The sequence below is a fragment of the Somniosus microcephalus genome, chromosome 11, assembly GCF_052327205.1.
Source record: "Somniosus microcephalus isolate GS21.2 chromosome 11, FLI_Smic_1.0, whole genome shotgun sequence".
NCBI lineage: Eukaryota > Metazoa > Chordata > Chondrichthyes > Squaliformes > Somniosidae > Somniosus > Somniosus microcephalus.
Window position 1 is genome coordinate 31538312 of NC_140997.1, and position 22124 is coordinate 31560435.

At 46.4% G+C, this 22124-nt stretch overlaps 1 protein-coding gene across 1 annotated transcript in view; it reads right to left on the reverse strand.

Annotated features, from left to right (window-relative positions):
* apoltp (apolipoprotein lipid transfer particle homolog) overlaps nt 1-22124 on the reverse strand; it is a 433926-nt gene that overhangs the window by 218947 nt on the left and 192855 nt on the right. The window contains exons 25-28 of the mRNA XM_086000433.1: nt 15452-15607; nt 9665-9798; nt 4552-4710; nt 944-1124 (exon numbers count right to left, since the gene is read on the reverse strand). Of these exons, the coding sequence (XP_085856559.1) occupies nt 944-1124; nt 4552-4710; nt 9665-9798; nt 15452-15607 (630 nt within the window). The remainder of the gene's footprint in view (nt 1-943; nt 1125-4551; nt 4711-9664; nt 9799-15451; nt 15608-22124) is intronic.

Here is a 22124-nt window from a genome sequence, read left to right on the forward strand (position 1 = left end):
GGTGAGGAGAAGGTTGGTGGTGCTGTTGTTGGTGTTGCTAGTGTGCCTGGTTTTGGGGCTCATCAAAGTCCGATTCCGAGCACCAAGGTGAGACAGTATTAACGGCACCCATTGTGATGTAATAGATGGCAGATCAAGTAGAGATGAAAGAAGCAATCTGCCAATGGTGTAATGATGTCTGGTCTGTAGTGGGCTGTACCAATGAGGTGACAGTGGATCCCGACTTTGCTGAAAAGATTTGCAACCTCTAGAAATCTAAATCTGTGCCGACAATGCACTCAGCAACAGCACCTGCCTTAGCAAAGTATCAGGTGTCAGGTGGGAGTATTTATTGTGCTTTCCATGCTGTGCACTAATGAGCTGGATCAATGGCCACTGAACTTCCGCCTCAGGTTCACAGACGTGGTTCCCTAGCTGTGTGATTAATGTAGTCATCCAGGGAAATTTGAAAGGTAGGGTTAAAAAGACGCTTAAGGGTCTGACAAGTACCTAATAATCATTTGAATTAGCTCGACCGCCTCTGCCGTTCGGGTCACTGAGGGAAAGGCGCGTGGGGGGGGTGGGGTGACGGCGGGTTCCCAACCCGCTCCAAGTTATTTAAAATTTCCCTCCTGACCCGCCTCCAATCCCGCCCGCACGGAACCCAGAAAATTCCGGCCTATGTCTCTTTTGTGATACCAATAGTGGGAAGGCAATCTGTTCCTAAATCTCTGCCGAAACCAGACATCATTACATAGAAATTATGACACAGAGAGGAGCTATTTGGCCCAAGCAATCACTGTTGATAATCTGCAAGGCAAAATGTAGCAATTCTTGCATAACTTGAGCTAAAATGATAGATAATATTTTTCTAACGATTAATTTGAAGTATAACTTGTCAGTTTGTGCTCAACACATAGAATATATTGTATTCCTGTAGCCTGCTGGCTTCGAGTCTTCCTACCTTCCCACTTCTTTAGGTTAGGTTTTGATGTATCCTTCCACTGGATTCCTGCCTGGAATGGGATCTTGTCATTGTACAGTACTTTGGCATGTGTGCTGCTTTCAGCGTAACCCTGCAGCAAGCGGGAATGCTGCAGTTGTGTCCTGTAATTAATTTGCTTCTCTGGAATGTACAAGGTGAACTGGATAATGACAAAATAGTTTGAAGCGGTTAAACGATCAATTAAGGAACTGAAAACATCGGCATTTAAAAAGTATATAATCATTTTGTAACCAGTTCAAAAGGGACCCAAAGTCCCACCTCACTTCCCCCCGCCGCACCCCCCCCCCACCCCCGACGATACGTTACTTTGGTCTTAACAAACTCACAAATATGTGAAAATGTTCTTAGACACTCAGATTCCTGACAGCGTTCCTCTGAAAAGATCCTGACGCATCAGCCCTTGCAATAAATTGTTGTATTTTATTAAATTCCTCTCCTAATCCTCCTTTCTGTATTTTCTTCCCTCTATGTTGAGGGGGAGATGCAATATCAGGCTTAATGAAATTGAACCATAAACATTTACTGCGCACAAGGCCACTCCGCCCATTGCGTCTGTGCCGGTTCTTTGCTAGAGCAATCCAAAAATTAATCCAACGACCCTTCCCTTCCCTCCTCTCACCCCCACCTGCCCCAACCCCTAGCCCTGTAGTTCCTCTGCTTCAAGTATTTATCCGCTTTTCCCTTAAAAGATGCAATGGTCTCTGCCTTAGCCATAGAATCATACAGCACAGGAGGCCATTCAGCCCATTTTGTACATGCTCTTTGAAAGAGCTGTCCAATTAGTCTCACGACCTTACTCTTTGCCCATAGCCCTGCAAATTTCGCCTTTTCAAGTATGTATCCCATTCCCTTTTGAAAGTTACTATTGAATCCGCTTCCACCACCGTTTCAGGCAGTGCATTCCACATCATAATAACTCGCTATGTAAAAAAATTAGAAGCATTAGAGTTCAAAATGTCATTAGAATGATCACAAATGAAAAGGAAAAAAAATGCAAAATACTGGTAATCTAAAACAAAATTCCGTGTGGCAAGCATTCCTTGCTGCAACAACCCTTCATGTGAAGAAACTTCTAACATCTCTCCTCACTCTTAGTGACAATTTTAAATTGATGATCCCTGTGTCACTGGCTTTCCTTATTCCTCCTATCAAAACTCTTCATAATTTTAAATGCCTCTATTGAAACTTCTCTTAACCGTTTCTGTTCCAGTGTGAATAGTCCCAGTATCTCTAGCCTCTATAGTTTCCCATCTCTGGTAGCATACTGGCGAATCGATGTTGTGTGCTCTTTAATATCCATTCTATAAGGGGGCACCCAAAGTTGCACACAATACCCAAACTGTGGCCTAACTAATGTTTGGTACAAATTTATTATTACTTCTTGTTGTCTATTCCCTTATTTACAAAACTCAAAATGGTGTTGGCTTTTTTTATGGCTTTACCAACCTTTACACTTCATGATTTCAATATTAACTCCACCAGTTAGCTTGTCACTTTGCTGCTGCTAATGTATCCCACCATGTGCTCTGACTGAAAAATCACGAAACATTTCAAGGGCTGGATTCTTGTCAAGTTAGTGGCGGGACTGAACTTTCAGCTACCATTGTGACTGAGCAATTGTGCTGTAACCCCGACCCAACTTCCGGGGTTGACACTTATCTGGCACGCAGGGAGGCTCCCGGCAGGATTCCAAAGAGAAGCATTCTGGCTGTGCTGCAGCGGGCTCATCACTGCAGCACTCAGAGGCAGAATCATTTAAAGGGGTAGAGCCGCAAAGGCGCAGCAAGGCTTAATGGGAGGGAAAGGGCTCCCTCCCTCTGAAAGGGGCAGGGACAATCCCTCCTGGCAGCTTTGGTGTCAGCAGTAGCAGCAGTGGAAGACATTTGGCGGTTTGCCAGGGTCTGCCCCCACCGTAGTATATACGCCTGAGGTAGCCGTCCCAGCATGTGTACGGGGAGGGAATTTGAGATTAGGGCAAGAACGTGGTGGTAGGCCTCAGCACCTGAGTTTGCTGCTACCCTGCCTGATTTCAGGCGCGATAACGTAAGCAAATCAGGCCCATATGTCTGGTCGTTATGGCTACAGGATTGTGAAGTGAGCTGTTAATCTGTGTCACTTTAACCAAAAAAAAATCCAATGAAAGGTTTGTAAACACAGAGGGAGAGATAGCACTGACGTACTATTTCATTTCACCAAGTCACACTTTAGTTGGCAGACCTGTTGAAGCAATAGCTCAAACCTAGAAAAATCAAATGGGGGAAATGTTCAAACATAATGACTGCTGCAGCCCAAACAATTGTCCAAAGGCCGTTATGGTGGAAAACCTGTCTTAGTTTGCTCCTGGCTGTTCCAGAGACTGAGATGGCCCAACAATTCCTCGAGGTGCCCCTTTAAGCACTGTGCTTGTTTTTTCAATATCACAAAATGTGATTCATTGGGCCAGAAATTCAGGTCCCCATGGGCGAGTACGCACTGGGTACTCACGTGTAGGGCCAACAAAAGTGCCGGTTTCGTGCATGCACTGCGCATTCACGGGAAACCGGAACTTCCGTTCCCTTGAAAGAAGGGGTTCACAGGTCGAACGCGTGCGCCGGAGAGGCAGCGCGTACGCCTGGAACTTCCATTTTTTTTCAGGTTTCTCCGGGAGGGTAAGTCTCCAGCAGCTACGCTTTTAAAAAGCAGTCGCAAGGCCTGCTTTTAACAAGGTAAGTGGTGAATTAAGTAAAATTAAAACATTTTTTCCACAGGTTTATTATTTTTAAATACTTTAAAGAAAGGTAAGTTTATTTTTAGCCCTGTTAAAAACTGCAATTAACTTTTTCAAAAATTTAAATTATTGTTTAAAATAGTTATTTTATGTAATTTATAGTTATTTAAAAATGTGATTAAAAAAAAAAAATTATTTGAAGTTTTAGTGATGTTTTGGGGCCGATCTCTTTTTCATAGATTTGACAGGTCTTCCTGTCAAATCTATGAATAGAGATTCCCTGCTACGATTGGCTCTCCCTGGCCCATGTTATCCCAGGGGACGCTTCGAACTAACTGCGCCCCTGGGATATGCAAGCACTGCGCGCCGGCAGTTGGAGGGAGGCCCAGGATCGGAATCCTACGCGGGGTCATAGCTCAACGGCCGGCGCGCTAGGTAAGTGCAGGTCGGGGGCTTGCACCCGCGGGAAGCCCCCGACCCGAATTTCTGGCCCAATATTATATTAGAAATTAAATTATTTTACATGTATTGGACTTTCTTGACTTTTTGACTATATTTCTACATAACAAATATTAACTGAGTTCCATTATAAATAAAATGACCAATAAAAAGGAACATCCTTTCCAATTATCTGTGAATGATTTCTCATCCAGTATTATATAACAAGACTTTCAGCTTAGCTCATAGCATTCGGGGGCTGATGCTCAGGATCAGCTGAAGGCATATTTAAAATTACAGACACAAGCTAACTTGCTCCTGCCACGTGGACAGCTACTTATTTTATTTAATGGTCCCTCCAAAATGCTGCTGAATTTTTGGTTTGAAAAGATTCATGTCAAACTATTATGAATGGACTTACCTCCATGAAGTAGTTGGTTAAGCTGAGGCTGGAGTCATTCTTAAACAGCTGAGTGATGAAAATCTTTTTCCTGTTATTTATCTCATCCCAGTGTTTCCCGTAGTTGATCTCGAGCTGTGTGTGAGTCCGCGACTCATTTTCCTCATGCTGGAGATGAAGCTGACAGAATGCACAGGTATTTATTAATTCAGTACAATACACCAAATTACATAGGATATACGGCACAGAAACAGGCCATTCGGTCCAACCAGTCCATGCTGGTGTTTATGCTCCACTCGAGCCTCCTTCCATCCTTCCTCATCTAACTATCAGCATAACCCTCTGTTCCCTTCTCACTCGTGTGCTTATCTAGCCTCCCCTTAAATGCATTTATACTTTTCGCTTCAACCACTCCCTGCAGTAGCGAGTTCCACATTCTCACCACTTTCTGGGTAAAGAAGTTCCTTCTGAATTCCCTATTGGATTTCTTGGTGACTATCTTATATTGAGGCCTCTAGTTATGCTCTTCCCCACAAGTGGAAACACTCTCTCTGTATCCACTCTATCAAAATCTTTCATAATTTTAAAGACCTCTATTAGGTCACCCCTCAGCCTTCTCTTTTCAAGAGGAAAGAGACCCACCACCCCACCCTGTTCATCCTTTATTATCTATATATATATATATATATATATATATAAATAAAAGGATCCGTCCGTCTGCCTGTCTGTCTGTCTGTGTGTATGTCCGCAATACACTCAAAAGTTATAGAGCGAACCTACACATATGTTATATCAAAAGAAAGCTTATGATTAGGGGAGTGTCATAGGTGTCTTTACTTTTTGGTGAGACAAAAATTGTTTGGACAGTATACAAAAAACATTCAAAAACCTGGTGGTTGACCAATCCTACGGGGGAATCCGCTCATTAGCGTTCACAGAAATCACAGAAACCCCACAGTGCAAGATAGAGGCCATTTCGGCCCATCGAGCCTGCACCGACACATATCCCGCCCGATCCCTGTAACCCCTACACCAACACATATCCCACCCTATCCCCGTAACCCCACGTATTTAATCCCCCTAACACTAAGGGTCAATTTATCATAGCCAATCAACCTAACCTGCACATCTTTGGACTGATTGATTTGGGCGTTGATTGACTTGATGGTTGACCAATCCTACGGGGTGGGCGGGGCCTAATCCTTCAAACTGCCATTTTACAAAAAAGCCTTGGCAACACCGAGCCCCCCAGCTAGTATATTATAAAATGATTTAGAGCAGTATAAATACTGGCCCAAATTTTACGATCGGACGCAGATGCCTCCGACCTGTAAAACATCTATGCATTTACCTGGTGGCCCGGGAGGAACGGAGGCTTGCGATCCTGGGCCTCTCCGGGTACCCGTGGGCAGAGGCCCCCGTATCCCAGGGGCACATTCGGTTCACAAGCACTCCTCGGGTCATGTAGGCTGGCCCAACCAATAAAAGAAGGGAATCCCCATTTGTACTTATGGGAGTTGCGTACATACAGAACTCCCATAAGTATGAATGGGGATCACTTAAAAATGACATGAACACATGAAATTAAAAAAAAAATTTCAGGCGCAAGGCCTGCTTTTTACAAGGTAAGTGGTGAATTAATTAAAATTAAAACATTTTTTCCACAGGTTTATTATTTTTAAATACTTTAAAGAAAGGTAAGTTTATTTTTAGCCCCGTTAGAAAATGTAATTAATTTTTTCAAAAATTTAAATTATTGTTTAAAATAGTTATTTCATGTAATTTATACTTATTTTAAAAATGTGATTTCAAAAAAAATGTATTTGAAGATTTAGTGATGTTTTGGGGCTTATAGTATTTATAGGTTTGACAGCTCTTCCTGTCAAACTTATGAATGAAGCATTCCCTGCTACCATTGGCTCTCCATGGCCCACATGATCCCAGGGGATGCATCGAACTAACTGCGCCCCTGGGATACGCAAGCACTGCGCGCCGGCAGTTGGAGGAGGCCCAGGATCAGAATACCACGCGGGCCCACAGCTCAACGGCCGGCGCGGTAGGTAAGTGCAGGTCGGGGGCTTGCACCCGCGGGAAGCCCCCGACCTGAATTTCTGGGCCAATATAGAATATTATATTTTATATAGAATATAAAATCTCTTCTGTTCATTTTCGTTTGTCTGCTTACCTCTCCTTTAGGAGCATAAATTCTGCATTTCTAGTGCAGTGCTGCTGCTGGAAGTAACCCTGCCTGTAATATAAATAAGACAGCCCTGGTGCTTCAAGTAATACAGAGACCCCACTCATTGGGGCTCTGAAATCTGACCCACAACATAAACAATATAATGGATTTCAAGAAGGATTTTAAAGGCGAATGGAGAAATAGAGAGGCAAAACAGAAAGGAGAGAGTTCCAGATCGCGGGACCGAGGTGGCTGAAGGCTTTGCCACCAATGGAATGAAGAGAAAGGGATGTAAAAAAGACCAGAATTAGAGGACCGAAGGGTGTGGGAGGGGATATCAGGCTGAAGGAGGTTGCAGAGCTAGGTTGCTAGGTTGGGGTGAGGCCACGGAAGGATTTGAAGATGAGGACAATGATTTAAATTCAATGTGTTGGGGCAGCAGACAGCTGGTATAGGTCAGTGAGGTTGAAGGCGATGGGTGAACAACACAGAGCGAGATTTGGCCAGCAGCATTTTGAAAAAATTGGTGTTTGTAGAGAAAGGCAAAAAGGGAATTGCAGGAAGCCTAGAGATGAGGAAAGTGTGATGAGGGTTTCCATGTTAGTGGGGATGAGATAGTGGCGAAAGTAGGTGGTATTGAAGAGGTAGCAGCAAGCAGTGATACACAGGATATAGGTTTGAAGGTCAGTTCTGACTCAAACTGGACACTGAAGTTTTGCACAACCTGGTTCTACCTATGTAAGCAGCTGGTGGGAGGGATGGAGTAGTGTAAAGGGAAAAGAGTTTATATTGAGGGCCAAAAATGATGGCTTCAGCCTTCCTGATGTTCAGTTGGAACAGTATGTAAATGAAGAAGAGGGGGCCAAAGAATTCCAAAAAGAATGTGCAGAAATGGGAAGAGAAGTCTTTGCTGGAGTTATGCCACCTGTATTGGGCCAGATAGGAGTCGAAACCCGTATGGTCAGTCCCACAGAGCTGGACAATGGAGGAGAGGTGCTGGAGGGAGGTGGCATGGTCAACCTTGTCAAATGCTGAGAAAGTTCGAGGAGAACACATTGTGATTGCAGTCACAGAGGAGGAGAATGGTGACTATGCCTAAGACTGTGAGCAGGGCTGAAGTTGAACTGCAGGGATTCAAAGAGGGAAATGTGAGTGAGGTAGGCACAGAACTCGGCGATAGTAACACGTCCAAGGAGAGGAAAGGGTGATTAGAGATGAAGCGGTAATTGGAGACGACAGGGTGAGATTTCTTTTTCAGAGGGGTGGGGTTTGATGATGGCAAGTTTGAAAAAGGGTTCATGTGGGTTCCCGCCTGGGCTTCCAGGCCAGGAGCATGGTCCAGACTACTAAAGAAATGGTAAGTTTTTTTTTTAAGGGGGCCACTGGGGGCATTCTACAATTCTTTCCGGAGAGTCCCTGATACCCTACAAATTAGTCAACACCGTGCTGCAATTTGCAATCTCTTTGGGTGGTGAGCGCCCTAAATGTGCCGCTAGGCTACAGGTGCCTGCAAGTGGTAACCGAAGAGGACAAAAACAGCAACTAACCTGTATGGAGTAGACACGCCCTTTAAATAGCGCTCCTGCAGGGTTCTTGCTCACTATTAGCGCCATGATTTACTGGGTGAGTTTATCAGATGCCGAGTTATGGGTTGGGACAAATCAATTTCCCAAAAGGACCCTTATTTTAATATTATAATGACGTTTTAATGCTTACGGCATGCGCCCTGGACGCCTACGGAGCAACCCGGTCCAATATGGCGGGCAGCGCACTTCCAGCGCGGGACGGGCATACGCGCCACCTGCCAGATTGGACCCTTAGATGTCTGTTTTACGCCTGTGAAACGGGCACGTCGCGATTGAATTTCTAGGCCCTTGTTTCTAAGAACCACTTTATGACACCTTGCTGCTTAGGTCTTGTTCTATTCAACTTGCTCAGTTTGACACTTTGGTTACAGACGGGCTATGAAATATCTTCATAATTAAGTGGCAATTGCGATTTGGACGGACATAAACTCCACGTAATTTGTAACGCGTGATTGGTTGCTGATTTACTGTAATTATGAGAGGTACAGTTTTCTATTGCAGTTTGTTTCAGCACATCTTCGGAGGAGGGAAAATGAGACATCTGGGTTGACTTTATGCCAGTTTTCAGATTTCCAGCCAGGGAAAATGTCCTGGTACTGAAATTCCTCAGGGGTTCTGCCCGTCTCCTGTCATAGCTCCAGCAGAAGACCAGTGGAACCCGCCACAGAACAGTGGCCTGCCGGTTGTGCTCGGTCTTCACTGTTTTTTCAAGTTTCCTCCGCCCGCCCCTTACAAACCAGATGACGGCAAGGGGGCAGAGCCACGGCTGGGGATTCCATGGGCAACCTCTCCATGCCAAGGGCAGATGGGCATTGGAGTTTGTGGCCTCCATGGGCAGGCACTTATCTCTCCCGTGCTAATCAGGTGCTCTCCCATTAACCCTGCGAACTCCAGTGCTCACAATTCACGGGGTATCACTTCCTCGCCACAAGTTATTGACCAATTTGCACATTAATAATGGCGTGTGTTGTTCAGACGCCGTTATTTTTCAGTAAATTTTGGCCCAATACAATAATGAAAACTTGACCTGATCTCAATATGTAGCAGGAAGCACCCAATCGATTTTTGAACTCATTAAGCCTCCTATGCCAACTGATTGTTTGCTCCACTTGTTGAGAACAGAGCATGAGGTAAATTTCCACCTTCACCACATGGCTGATTATCTGGTCGAGCAGATTGCCTGCCCCTTGAAATCAGTGGAATGAAAATCAAACTGGCTCTATCACAGGTGGGAGATCAGCTCTGCCAGATAATCAGCCATGTGATGAAGATGAAAACTTACCCCAGTACTTCTCTGAATGCAATTGCACTACTAGGGTTTATATAACATCTTAACATTGTCATTTTCAGACCAGACTGAGTAGAATACCTTATGATTATAGGATGTAATCTGAGTGCAGTGAAATTCATGTTGCACTTGGAGTTTATAAGTTTCCAAAGGACTCGCCTCTCTCTTAATTTTCTGAGCCATGTTACACTCGTGCCGAAGATTCAGAGCATCACCTTGTTAAAAAGGAAAGAAAATAAGCAATATCTATGTTACTAAAAATGTAAAAAGTAGATTGGTTGAGTTTCATTTGAAAACAAGCCTACATTTCACTTATTTGGGTATAGAGAGAAAGAAACACTTGCATTTATATAGCGCCTTTCATGACCACCAGACATCTCAAAGTGCTTTACAGCCAATGAAGTATTTTTTGAAGTGCAGTCACTGTTGTAATGTAGGAAACTTGGCAGCCAATTTGCGCACAACAAGCTCCCATAAACAGCAGTGTGATAATGACCAGATAATCTGTTTTTAGTGATGTTGATTGAGGGATAAATATTGGCTAGGACACCGGGGATAACTCCCCAGCTCTTCTTCAAAATAGTGCCATAGGAGAGCAAACGGGGCCTCGGTTTAACACCTCATCCAAAAGACGGCACCTCTGACAGTGCAGCACTCCCTCAGTACTGCACTGGAGTGTCAGCCTAGATTTTTGTGCTCGAGTCTCTGGAGTGGGACTTGAACCCACAAACTTCTGACCCAGAGGTGAGAGTGCTACCCACTGAGCCACAGCTGACACATATTATCAGCCTTCTATTGGAAGACTGTACATTAATACCAACTACAGAAATGCCGGCCCCAAATATCCTTGGGTTGCAATCCCCGATTGAAATCTGAGGATCATTTCAAAGTGACTCTGATCCATGGTCAGAATGGTTCAGTCTGTAGGCCTGTCCTCAGATCAAAGTGAAGCTGAAAAAAAATAATTACAAAATGTCCTACAAAAATCTGACTGTGTTCTTCTGCTATGAACGTCAATAATTCTGCACCAACATTTTATCATTTGTTTTAAAGTGGAATTCTGGCTTTAAAGGAATTTCAGATTTCAATCAGGGAGATCATTTTAATGTTGTCCGTTGTGCACATTTACTACAATACAATGCACAGAAATACTAAAAATTGAACATTTTAAATCTGCGCTGTTGCCAGGGTCAACCCTTGCAGGTACCGCAAGTGCCAATGATCTAACGTGAGAACATCTCATTTGCACATATCCCCAGTGCTTCAGCTCCTTGCTTGTGACTTGTGAGAGCACCAGGGCCGCAATGACAGGGACCGGCTGCCCTGTTGTACACTGGCCGAGCTTCCAGCATGGGTGGAAGGGGTACTGGGCACAGGGATGGGAAGCAAGGGGTGGGGTGGACATCTGGGAGGAGTGTCGGCAAAAATAGTTTTCTTTTGGAATGGCGGCCTCCGGTTCAGTCCCCGTTCCGAATGAGCACCGTGTGGCTGGCACGTTGCTCAGATGCTTCAGCCACATTCTGGGGGGACCAGCTAAGTTAAATGAAAGTCGGGAGTGGCCTGATCACCCTACTGTGCATCTTGTGCGCAGGCTCCCAGTTCCCTTTATGCTCACCACCTGCCTTGGGCATGTTGTAGGCCTCAAGTATCTGTTCCCGGTAATATGTGAAGATATGCCCACCATTCTATTTTCGGCCCATTTATGTTCTTTTACATCATAACCACGCCCCCCCCCCAAAGATTATAAGGTGCATAAACTCTTTGGTTTAAAGTGGTATTTTATAATGTTTTACCATGAACACCAAAGGCAAATGGCCCATGGTTCAGTTGGTAGATGCACTGGCCACAGTGGTTCTTAATCATCCAGACTAGGAAGGTCCCAAGTGGATCCCTTCTCCCAGCCCGGCCAGCAGATGGGGTGTTATAGAGGGAAAAGTTAGTCAGGGATGATGCTCATTCCTCACTGCTATTCAGTGCCCTCTGTCAGAAAGTATGTCTGTATGAATATTGGGTGAACATAATTCAGGATCAGCTGCAATACCTCCCCCTCCTCCCCCTAAAATCAGTCCAATGACCAACACACACTGCCTAGGTTTAGTAGCCAGAGTGTGTAGAAGCATTTCCCACCATGACTCAGCTTTCAGGAGAGGCAAGCAGGAAATGTGCAAAAACAGATGGCGGAGGAGAAAGATGTTAAACCAGCCAAAGACTGGACTGTTGTGAGTTTTGATAAAACATCTGCTTTAAATCATAGAATGTGTTTTAAGAGTAAATAAACTAACAGCAGCAGGAACATGGGCCTGTTAATTTTATTCTCCATTGGAATTCATGGTAAGGACAAAGTTAGGATTGGTCTATCACAAAAATCAGGATCCTATTGTTACACCTCCTTCACCCTGTGCCAGCAACATGCAAAGATCATAATTTAAACATGGCATTAGTAATCTCCAACCCTGACAGATACCATCTTTGCACCAACATTAATGAGTTAGAAATTTCTAGTCACTAATGTTATAACATAAAAGTTGAGGTGAAATTGCCAAGAAGTACCTCGCAGCATTTGGGTTTCTCGTAGGAGGAGGTAGTGGAGAAATTGGATAGGATGCAGATAGATAAAGAGGAGGTATTTAAAAGGTTGGCAGCGCTCAAAATAGAAAAGTCACCCAGTCCAGATGGGATGCATCCTAGGTTACTGAGGGAAGTAACTGTGGAAATTGCCAGGTTTTGGCCACAATCTTCCAATCCTTCTTGGAGTGGTGCTAGAGGACTGGAGGATTGCAACCCTGTTCAAAAAAGGGGAGAGGGATAAACCCGGCTACTATAGACCAGTCAGCCTGAGGGCGGTGGTGGGGAACTTTTGGAGACAATAATCTGGGACAAAATTAATTGTCATTTGAAAAAATATGGGTTAATAAATGAAAGTCAGCATGGATTTATTAATAGCAAATTGTGTTTGACTAACTTGATTGAGTTCTTTGATGAAGTAACGGAGAGAGTCGATGAGGGTAGTGTGGTTGACGTTGTGTAGATGGACTTTCAAAAGCCGTTTGATAAAGTGCCACATAATAGATTTGTTAGCAAAATTGAAGCTCGGGATTAATGGGGCAGTGGCTGGGTTGATACAAAATTGGTTAAGGGACAGAAAGCAGAGAGTAGTGGTGAACGGTGGTTTTTCCAGACTGGAGGGAGGTGTGCACTGGTGTCCCCCAGGGGTCGGTATTACAACCACTGCTCTTTTTGCTATATATCAATGACCTGGAGTTGGGTATACAGGGCACAATTTCAAAGTTTGCAGATGACACGAAACTCGGAAATGTGGTAAACAGTGAGGAGGATAGTAACAGACTTCAGGAGGACTTAGACAGACTAGTGAAATGGACAGACCAATGGCAGATGAAATTTAACGCAGAGAGGTGTGAAGTGATTGATTCTGGTAGGAAGAATGAGGAGAAGCAATATAAACTAAATGCGACTATTTTAAAGGGGGTACAGGAACAGAGAGACTTGGGTGTGTACATATACAAGTCTTTAAAGGTGGCAGGACAAGGTAAGAAGGCTGTTAAAAAGGCATTGGTACAAAAGCAAGGAAGTTATGCTAAACCTTTATAAAACAGCTGGAGTATTGTGTCCAATTCTGGGCAATACAGTTTAGGAAGGATGTCAAGGCCTTAGAGAGGGTGCAGAGAAGATTTACTAGAATGGCACCAGGGATGAAGGACTTCAGTTATGTGGAGAGACTGGACAAACTGAAGTTGTTCTCCTTAGAGCAGAGTACGTTAAGGGGAGATTTAATAGAGGTGTTCAAAATCATGAAGGGTTTTGATAGAGTAAATAAGGAGAAACTTTTCGCAGTGGCGGAAGGGTCAGTGACCAGAGGACACAGATTTAAGGTAATTGGCAAATGAACCAGAGGTGACATAAGGGAAAAAATAATTATGCAGCGAGTTGTTATGATCTGGAATGTACTGCCTGAAATGGTGGTGGAAGCAGATTAAATAATAACTTTCAAAAGGGAATTGGATAAATACCTGAAGAAGAAAAAAATTGCAGGACTCTGGGGAAAGAGCGGGGGAGTGGGACTAATTGGATAGCTCTTTCAAAGAGCCGGCACAGGCACGATGGGCCGAATGGCCGCCTTCTGTGCTGTATCATTCTATGATCCTATGATTATAGTTCAACTGTGACTCAGTTTCAAATTTTAACATTTAAACATTTTCCAGGCAGTTTGCTGGGCCATCCTTAAAAAAATTATGTTATTAAAGAGCCATCAATATATTTTTTAATATCGTAATAAAATGTCACTGGCCTTTGCATATTCATTAGCAGAGCACCATTTAAGCACAGATATATAGCGTTTTGCTTCTCTCAATTTGAGAACATTACAGAGCCAGCAGGTGCTGCTGACTCACATCACTCTAAACCAGGTGCCAAAGAAGTACCTGAAATATAAAGTTAGCAATAATGATCAGTTTCTAGAAATTGAATGTATTCATCACTATACTGAGTTTTACAGTGGGCTAAACCCACTCATTATGGATAATGACAGTTTCAGAACTGGGTTTCTTATTCCTAAAATTAGGAGTGAATGTGGAACAGGTCCAGGTAACCATAGAATCATAGAAATTTACAGCACAGAAGGAGGCCATTCGACCCATCGTGTCTGAGCCAGCCGGAAAAGAGCTATCCAACCGCTTTGCGGAACACCTCCGTTCAGTCCCTAAGGGTGACCCCGAGCTTCCGGTCGCCTGTCATTTTAATTCACCGCTCCATTCCCACTCAGACCTCACCGTCCTTGGCCTCTTGCATTGTTCCACGGAAGCTCAACGTAAACTCGAGGAACAGCACCTCATCTTCCGATTAGGCACGTTGCAGCCTTCCGGACTCAATATCGAGTTCAACAATTTCAGATCATAACCTCGGCCCCTATTACATTTTTACTTATATATTTTTTCCAACCCTTTGTTTTGGGTCTTCCCTTCCCCCCCACCCTTTCCTTTTTTTTCTCTCTCCCACATGGCAGCTGTCTCTCATCCTGCCAGTACACTTCACACCTAATCTGAGCCGTCTTTTGTCTCCACTGTCCTATTACCATCTCGTCTGGTTTTGAATACCTCTTAATGTCTCTTTTACTTCTTTTGTTCTATCGCAGCCTTGCCTTCAATCTATTTCATTTCCTTTCCAGTTTTGAAAAAGGGATTCGACCCGAAACGTCGACTCTAATTTCTCTCCACGGATGTTGCCTGGCCTGCTGAGTTTTTCCAGCATTTTCTGTTGTTATATCCAACCTAATCCTACTTTCCAGCTCTTGGTCCGTAGCCCTGTAGGTTACGGCACTTCAAGTGCATATCCAAGTACTTTTTAAATGCGCTGAGGGTCTCTGCCTCTACCACCCTTTCAGGCAGTGAGTTCCAGACCCCCACCACCCTCTGGGTGAAAGAAGTTCTCCTCAACTCCCCTCTAATCCTTCTACCAATTACTTTAAATCTGTGCCCCCTGGTTAGTGACCTCTCTGCTAGGGGAATAGGTCCTTCCTATCCACTCTATCTAGGCTCCTCATAATTTTAAACACCTCAATCAAGTCTCCCCTCAGCCTCCTCTGTTCCAAAGAAAACAACCCCAGCCTATCCAATCTTTCCTCAGCTAAAATTCTCCAGTCCTGCCAACATCCTCGTAAATCTCCTCTGTACCCTCTCTAGTGCAATCACATCTTTCCTGTAGTGTGGTGACCAGAACTGTACACAGTACTCCAGCTGTGGCCGAACTAGTCACTCGTGCACGACAATAAGCAATATAATTTCCCGGTGTACTCACTGTTGAACACCTGCCATTTGTCTTGCCACACTCTACCATTTGCAGTTGTCATCTTACCAAAGAGCCCATATTTTCCTCGTAGTGTGGAGGACCAAGTAGTTCCTCTTTGCTGCAAAACGCCAATTATCTGGCATCCCACAATGCGCGGAAGATAGGTGTCGGCCTCTATTGTGTACTGCTTTTGTTTCTCATCAACCTTTTGCTCCAAACGAACTGCAGAAGGAGAAAAGCAAGGATAGATAAAATGTTATTTTCTTTCCCATGCATGTCGGAAGGGCTACAATATATGCTGGGTCCCGGCCTAATATCAAAATTCTCGCTGTGCTTGTTGGGGGGTCACCACCCACCCCAAATGAGGTCATTGATGCTCTCAGAGAGAACTGGTGCAGAACCAGCAGTGGTACATCTTGTGAGACAAGGTGCACTGACCCACCAAATGGTGGCAGCGGGCCCCATCAAGGTGTCCTGGCTGTATCGCAATAGAAAAAGGGGTGAGGTATTTTTTTGTTGAAATTGTGGAGGCTGTTAATTAATTTTTTGGCATGGGGCCCCGACACACTCCCCCACCCCCTCTCCGCCCCTACTCCACCCCTCCCCCACCGACCCCAGCCTAGCACACTTCCACTGTAGTATTTAAATGAAGGGGCCTCATCCTGACGTGTAGATGTAGGTGGGGTCAGTGGCGGGGGTACCAGGCTGGCATGTCCCAATGTTTGTGCTGGGATGCGTCCCCCAACCTCATGGATTTTGGCCCCTCTGTGTTCAATACTATTCAGCACATTATTGAAGGATGAAGACATTTTTTGGATTACTGAAGGATTTATTATAAAATGACATGCTTTTCATGAGGTAGCCCCATGAAGTAGGACATGGACATACACATTTATACATATGGACGGGGCCCATGAGCGAGGTCAAGGTCGAGGCCCAGGAGCAAGAACGAGGCCCAGGGGCAAGGTCGGGACCCAGGAGCGAGGTCGGGACCCAAAAGTGAGGACGAGGCCCGGGGGCGAGGTCGAGGCCTAGGAGCGAGGTCGGGGCCCAGGGGCGAAGACGAGGCCCAGGGGCGAGGACGGGGCCCAGGGGCGAGGACGGGGCCCAGGGGCGAGGACGGGGCCCAGGAGCGAGGACGGGGCCCAGGAGCGAGGACGGGGCCCAGGAGCGAGGACAGGGCCCAGGGGCGAGGACGGGGCCCAGGAGCGAGGACAGGGCCCAGGAGCGAGGTCGGGGCCCAGGAGCGAGGTCAAGGCCCAGGAGCGAGGTCGGGACCCAGGAGTGAGGACGGGGCCCAGGAGCGAGGTCAGGACCCAGGAGCGAGGATGAGGCCCAGGGGTGAGGACGAGCCAGCAGCGAGGTCAAGGCCCAGAGTGGCGCAGCGTGGCCCAGCAGCGGGGTCGGGAGGATCACACTGCAGCCTAAGAAATCCAGGTAGAGAGGACCTGCGGGAAGGAGGGAGGAGGACTCTAGGAGTATGTTTGTGTTTGTGTGCTAGGCCGATGTAGCAGAGCCTGGTGTCCAATCGTCTTGGATCCCTTTGCCATTGGACCAAGACCTTGCTCTGTCAAGCCCATGTGCTAGCTGGTGTGCAACGGCCACCCCTAAAAGATTTCACACACAGGCATCTTCCACCCTTTAAAATGAAGTTCGGGACCTGGAACGTCAGGAGCCTCATGGACAACCCCAACAGCGACAGACCGGAACGCCGTACTGCTATCGTTGCCCAGGTGCTCAGACGTTTTGACATAGACATCGTCGCCCTAAGCAAGACCCGGCGGGCAGGGGAAGGCCAGCTCAAGGAGCAAGACGGTGGTTACACCTTCTGCTGGAAAGGCAAACCTGAAGAACAATGCTGCCTCCATGGGGTAGGCTTCGCTATAAAAAATGAGCTAGTTGAATGTCTCAGAGACTCCCCTTGTGGAATAAACGAACGCCTCATGACTCTACAGCTCACCCTAGGCCGGAACCAGTGCACTGCAGTCATCAGTGCGTACGCCCCAACACTGGAAGCCACAGACGAGACCAAAGAGGAATTCTACTCCAGCCTCGAACAATTCCTGTCCCGAGTCCCAACGGGCGACAAGCTGATCCTCCTTGGCGACTTCAACGCCAGAGTTGGAAAGGACACAGACCTCTGGGGAGGTGTGATCGGCAGAGCGGGAGTAGGAAAAGCCAACTCCAACGGTACCCTCCTCCTGACGAAATGCTTAGAACATGGGCTTGTCATAACCAACACCTTGTTCTGTCAGAGACAAGTACAAGGCTTCATGTCAACACCCTCGCTCCAAGCACTGGCATCTGCTGGACTACATCATCGTCCGAGCGAGGGACCACAAGGGCGTCCGCATCACCCACGCCATGACAGGAGCTGATGACTGCTGGACAGACCACCGCCTAATCTGTCGTCTCCCTCAACGTAGCCCCAAAACAGCGGCGGCAACAGAAGCAATGCCGCAGGAAAATCAACGCTGGAGCACTCAAAGACCCGGCTAAGAAACCCTATTCAGCCTGCGCCTCCCAACCAACCTGACGACTCCCAGTGATTCAGAGACACAGAGTGTCCACAGCGCTTGGTCTGCACTCAAGGCCTCTATAATCAGCACCTGTAAAGAGACAGAAAATGCTGGAGAAACTCAGCAGGTCAGGCAGCATCTGTGAAGAGAGAAACAGAGTTAACGTTTCAGGTCGATGACCTTTCATTCTGACGCAAGGTCATTGACCTGAAACGTTAACTCTGTTTCTCTCTTCACAGATGCTGCCTGATCTGCTGAGTTTCTCCAGCATTTTCTGTTTTTATTTCAGATTTCCAGCATTTGCAGTATTTTCTTTTTGTACCTGTGAAGAGACGCTCGGTCACGACCAGGAAACACCAAGACTGGTTCGACAAGAACGACCAGGAGATCCAGGAGCTAATAAGCCATAAGCGCAAGGCATTTCTGATCTGGAAACAACAACAGAACTCGAGAGCAAGAAAGCAGCTCTACAGATGCCTGAAGGCCGAGGTCCAACAAAAAACTCGCGACCTAAAGAACAGATGGTGGGTGGAGAAAGTGCAGGAGATCCAGCAGCTAGCTGACAACCACGACGTGCGTGGATTCTTTAGCGCAGTCAAGACCACCAACGGCCCAAGCACCCAAGGTCCTACCCCACTGCGGGCCAAGAACGGAAAGGTACTCATCAAGGACAGCAAGGCAGTCAGTGCCCGCTGGAAGGAGCACTTCGAAGATCTCCTTAACCGAGACTCTGTCTTCGACTTGAGTGTCCTCAACTCCATCCCGCAGCATGCTACCCGCCACCACCTCAGCACAACCTCAGCCCAGCATTACGTTGAAAAGGCCATCTGACAACTGAAGAACAACAAGGCCTCAGGAGCTGATGGAATCCACGCCGAGGCGCTAAAACATGGCAGAGAAGCACTACTGGCACGAATACATGAACTCATTTCTCTTATTTGGAAGGAGAGCATGTCAGGAGATCTCAGAGACACCGTAATCGTGACCATCTTCAAGAAAGGTGACAAGTCCGAATGTGGTAATTACAGAGGAGTCTCCCTGCTGTCTGCCACAGGGAAAGTCATCGCAAGAATCCTCCTCAATTGCCTTCTCCCAGTGGCTGAAGAGCTCCTCCCAGAGTCGCAATGCGGATTCCGCCCACTAAGGGGCACAATGGACATGATCTTCACCATGTATCAACTACAAGAGAAATGCAGGGAACAGCACCAACTGCTGTACATGGTCTTCTTTGACCTCACAAAGGCCTTTGACACCGTCAGCCATGAGGGATTATGGAGTGTCCTCCTCAAATTCGGCTGCCCTCAAAAGTTTGTCACCATCCTCCGTCTGCTTCATGACGACATGTAAGCCATGATCCTGACCAACAGATCCACCACAGACTCAATTCACGTACGGACCGGGGTCAAGCAAGGCTGTGTCATCGCACCAACGCTCTTCTTGATCTTCCTGGCTGCAATGCTCCATTTCACCCTCAGTCAGCTCCCTGCTGGAGTGGAGCTAATCTACAGAACACATGGGAAACTGTTCAATCTCCGTCACCTCCAGTCCAGATCCAAGGTCATCCCATCCCGTCATCGAATTACAGTATGCAGACGACGCTTGCGTCTGCGCATACTCTGAGGCCGAACTCCAAACCATCGTCAACACCTTCACCGAAGCGTACGAGAGCATGGGCCTTACATTAAACATCCGTAAGACAAAGGTCCTCTACCAACCTGCCCCCGCCACACAGTACTGCTCCCCAATTATCAAAATCCATGACGAGGCCTTGGACAACGTGGACCACTTTCCATACCTCTGGAGCCTACTGTCAACAAGGGCAGACGTTGATGATGAAGTGTGCCAGTGCAGCCTTCGGTCGCCTGAGGAAGAGAGTGTTTGAAGACCAGGACCTCAAACCCAGCACCAAGTTCATGGTCTACAGAGCAGTAGTGATACCCGCCCTCCTATATGCTTCAGAGACACGGACCATGTACAGCAGACACCTCAAAGCACTGGAGAGGTACCACCAACGCTGCCTCCGCAGGATCCTGCCAATCCATTGGCAGGTATGTGCACCAACGTCAGTGTTCTTGGTCAGGCCAACATCCCCAGCATCGAAGCTTTGACCATGCTCGATCAGCTCCGATGGACATGCCACATCGTCCGCATGCCCGATACGAGACTCCCAAAACAAGCACTCTACTCGGAGCTCCGACACGGCAAGAGAGCCCCAGGTGGGCAGAGGAAACGCTTCAAGGACACCCTCAAAGCCTCCTTGAAAAAATGCAACATCCCCACCAACACCTGGGAATCCCTGGCCCAAGACCGCACAAAGTGAAGGAGAAGCATCCGGGAAGGCGCCGAACACCTCGAGTCTCTTCGCCGGGAGCAAGCGGAAGCCAAGCGCAGGCAGCGGAAGGAGCACACGTCAACCCAAGCACCCCACCCACCCACCCCTTCAACCACCATCTGCCCCACCTGTAACAGAGACTGTAGGTCCTGCATTGGACTCATCAGTCACCTGAGAACTCATTTTTAGTGTGGAAGCAAGTCATCCTCAGTTCCGAGAGAGTGCTTAAGAAGAAGAATATACATAAACGAAGCAAGGAAAAAGGCCACTTCGATCGGTACTAGACACTGGGTACTAGGATCAGCAAAACAGCAACCCTGGGATGGCTCTCCCTCCACAATCTCTTCCCGCCTCTCCTTTCTACCTCCCCACAGCAGTGACGGCTGAGATAAGAGTCAAATACCCTCCCCACCACCTCGGCACCTGCGATAGCCCTCCAACATACAGCGCGGCAGCACTTATCCCAAACATTCACCAATATTTGAAGAGAAATGTTTTAATGTGAACAAAAATAGAAACAGAAATTCAGGGGGAGGAAAAAAATGGTAAATGTCTCTGAGGCAACTTATAAACGATCAGAGGATCACACTGCACCGACATTAGTAAACAGCTTTAATGTCATTGCAAACTTGCAGATTTTTCTCAGCCATTTGCAGCACAATGTAACTCTATAACAGGTTAGATGGTGATTGAAGAAAAGGGAGATGGAAACAAGTCTGGCACATGGAATCAGGTCTACTGCTCATGTGCAGGATAAATACCAGCACGTACTGGTTGGGCCGAAGGGCGTGTTCCCGTGTTGTAATTGCTATGTAATTCAATCTAGCAATCATGTGACCTATGACGTACTGGTTTGGTCTGACAGCCGCTGATGAATGGCCAGACATAATTCATCTGGTAGAAGCTTATACAGCTCTGTGTTCCAGGTTCTGCAGAAATATGTATTTCTGCTTTGCATGCTCCATGTCAGATATAAAAATGACAGGATACTGAGGGAGAGAGCGGACAGTAGAAGTGTTGCCGTGGAAACTCCACAGTCAGCACAAGAGCCTAATAAATGCTTCCAGTCTGGTGATAAAAGTCAGAATTAAGTAGCGCACGAGGAAAAATAGCCTATTATTCATCACTCTATTTATATCACATGCTTTTTATTTTTTATTTTTAATGAGGCGGTTATGAACATGAGGGGCACTTCAATACTCTGCATTATCCCATGTGGAACCATGAGGTGACTGGCTACTAACTTAAACAAAGTGTATTGTATTAAATTTACAGGGGCCGCTTCAGACCCAATGCTATTCAGCTCACTGGTGAGCCAGACTAAAACTTTTAGTTAAGGAAACAAAAAAAAAACCTCGAAACGCTGTAAATCCGAAATAATGATGGGAAACACTGGAAATCCACAGTAGGTCATTCAGCAGCTGGAGTAAAACAGGTTAACATTTCAGGAGGAACCCTTCATAGCTCCATACCCGGCAGAGGCGACACGGCCAGAAGAGGTCCGGATAGGTTTTAAAACTTTGCCTGTCTTTGAACTCCTTGTGGGTCAGGAAAAATTTATATAGCGTCTTTCACGACCACCGGACATCTCAAAGCACTTTACAGCCAATGAAGTACTTTTGAAGTGTTGTAATGTGTCACTGTTGTAATGTGGCAGCCAATTTGCATACAGCAAGCTCCCACAAACAGCAATGTGATAATAACCAGATAATCTGTTTTTGTTATATTGATTAAGGGATAAATATTGTCCAGGACACCGGGGATTAGGGACAGGGTCACTGGCAAGGCTTGGAAGCTAAGCTAGAGCCAGGCCTGGTTAGTACCTGGAGGGGTGACCATCAGGGAAGACCAGGTGCAGAAGGTCACGGAAGGAGCCCCGGGGAGGGGC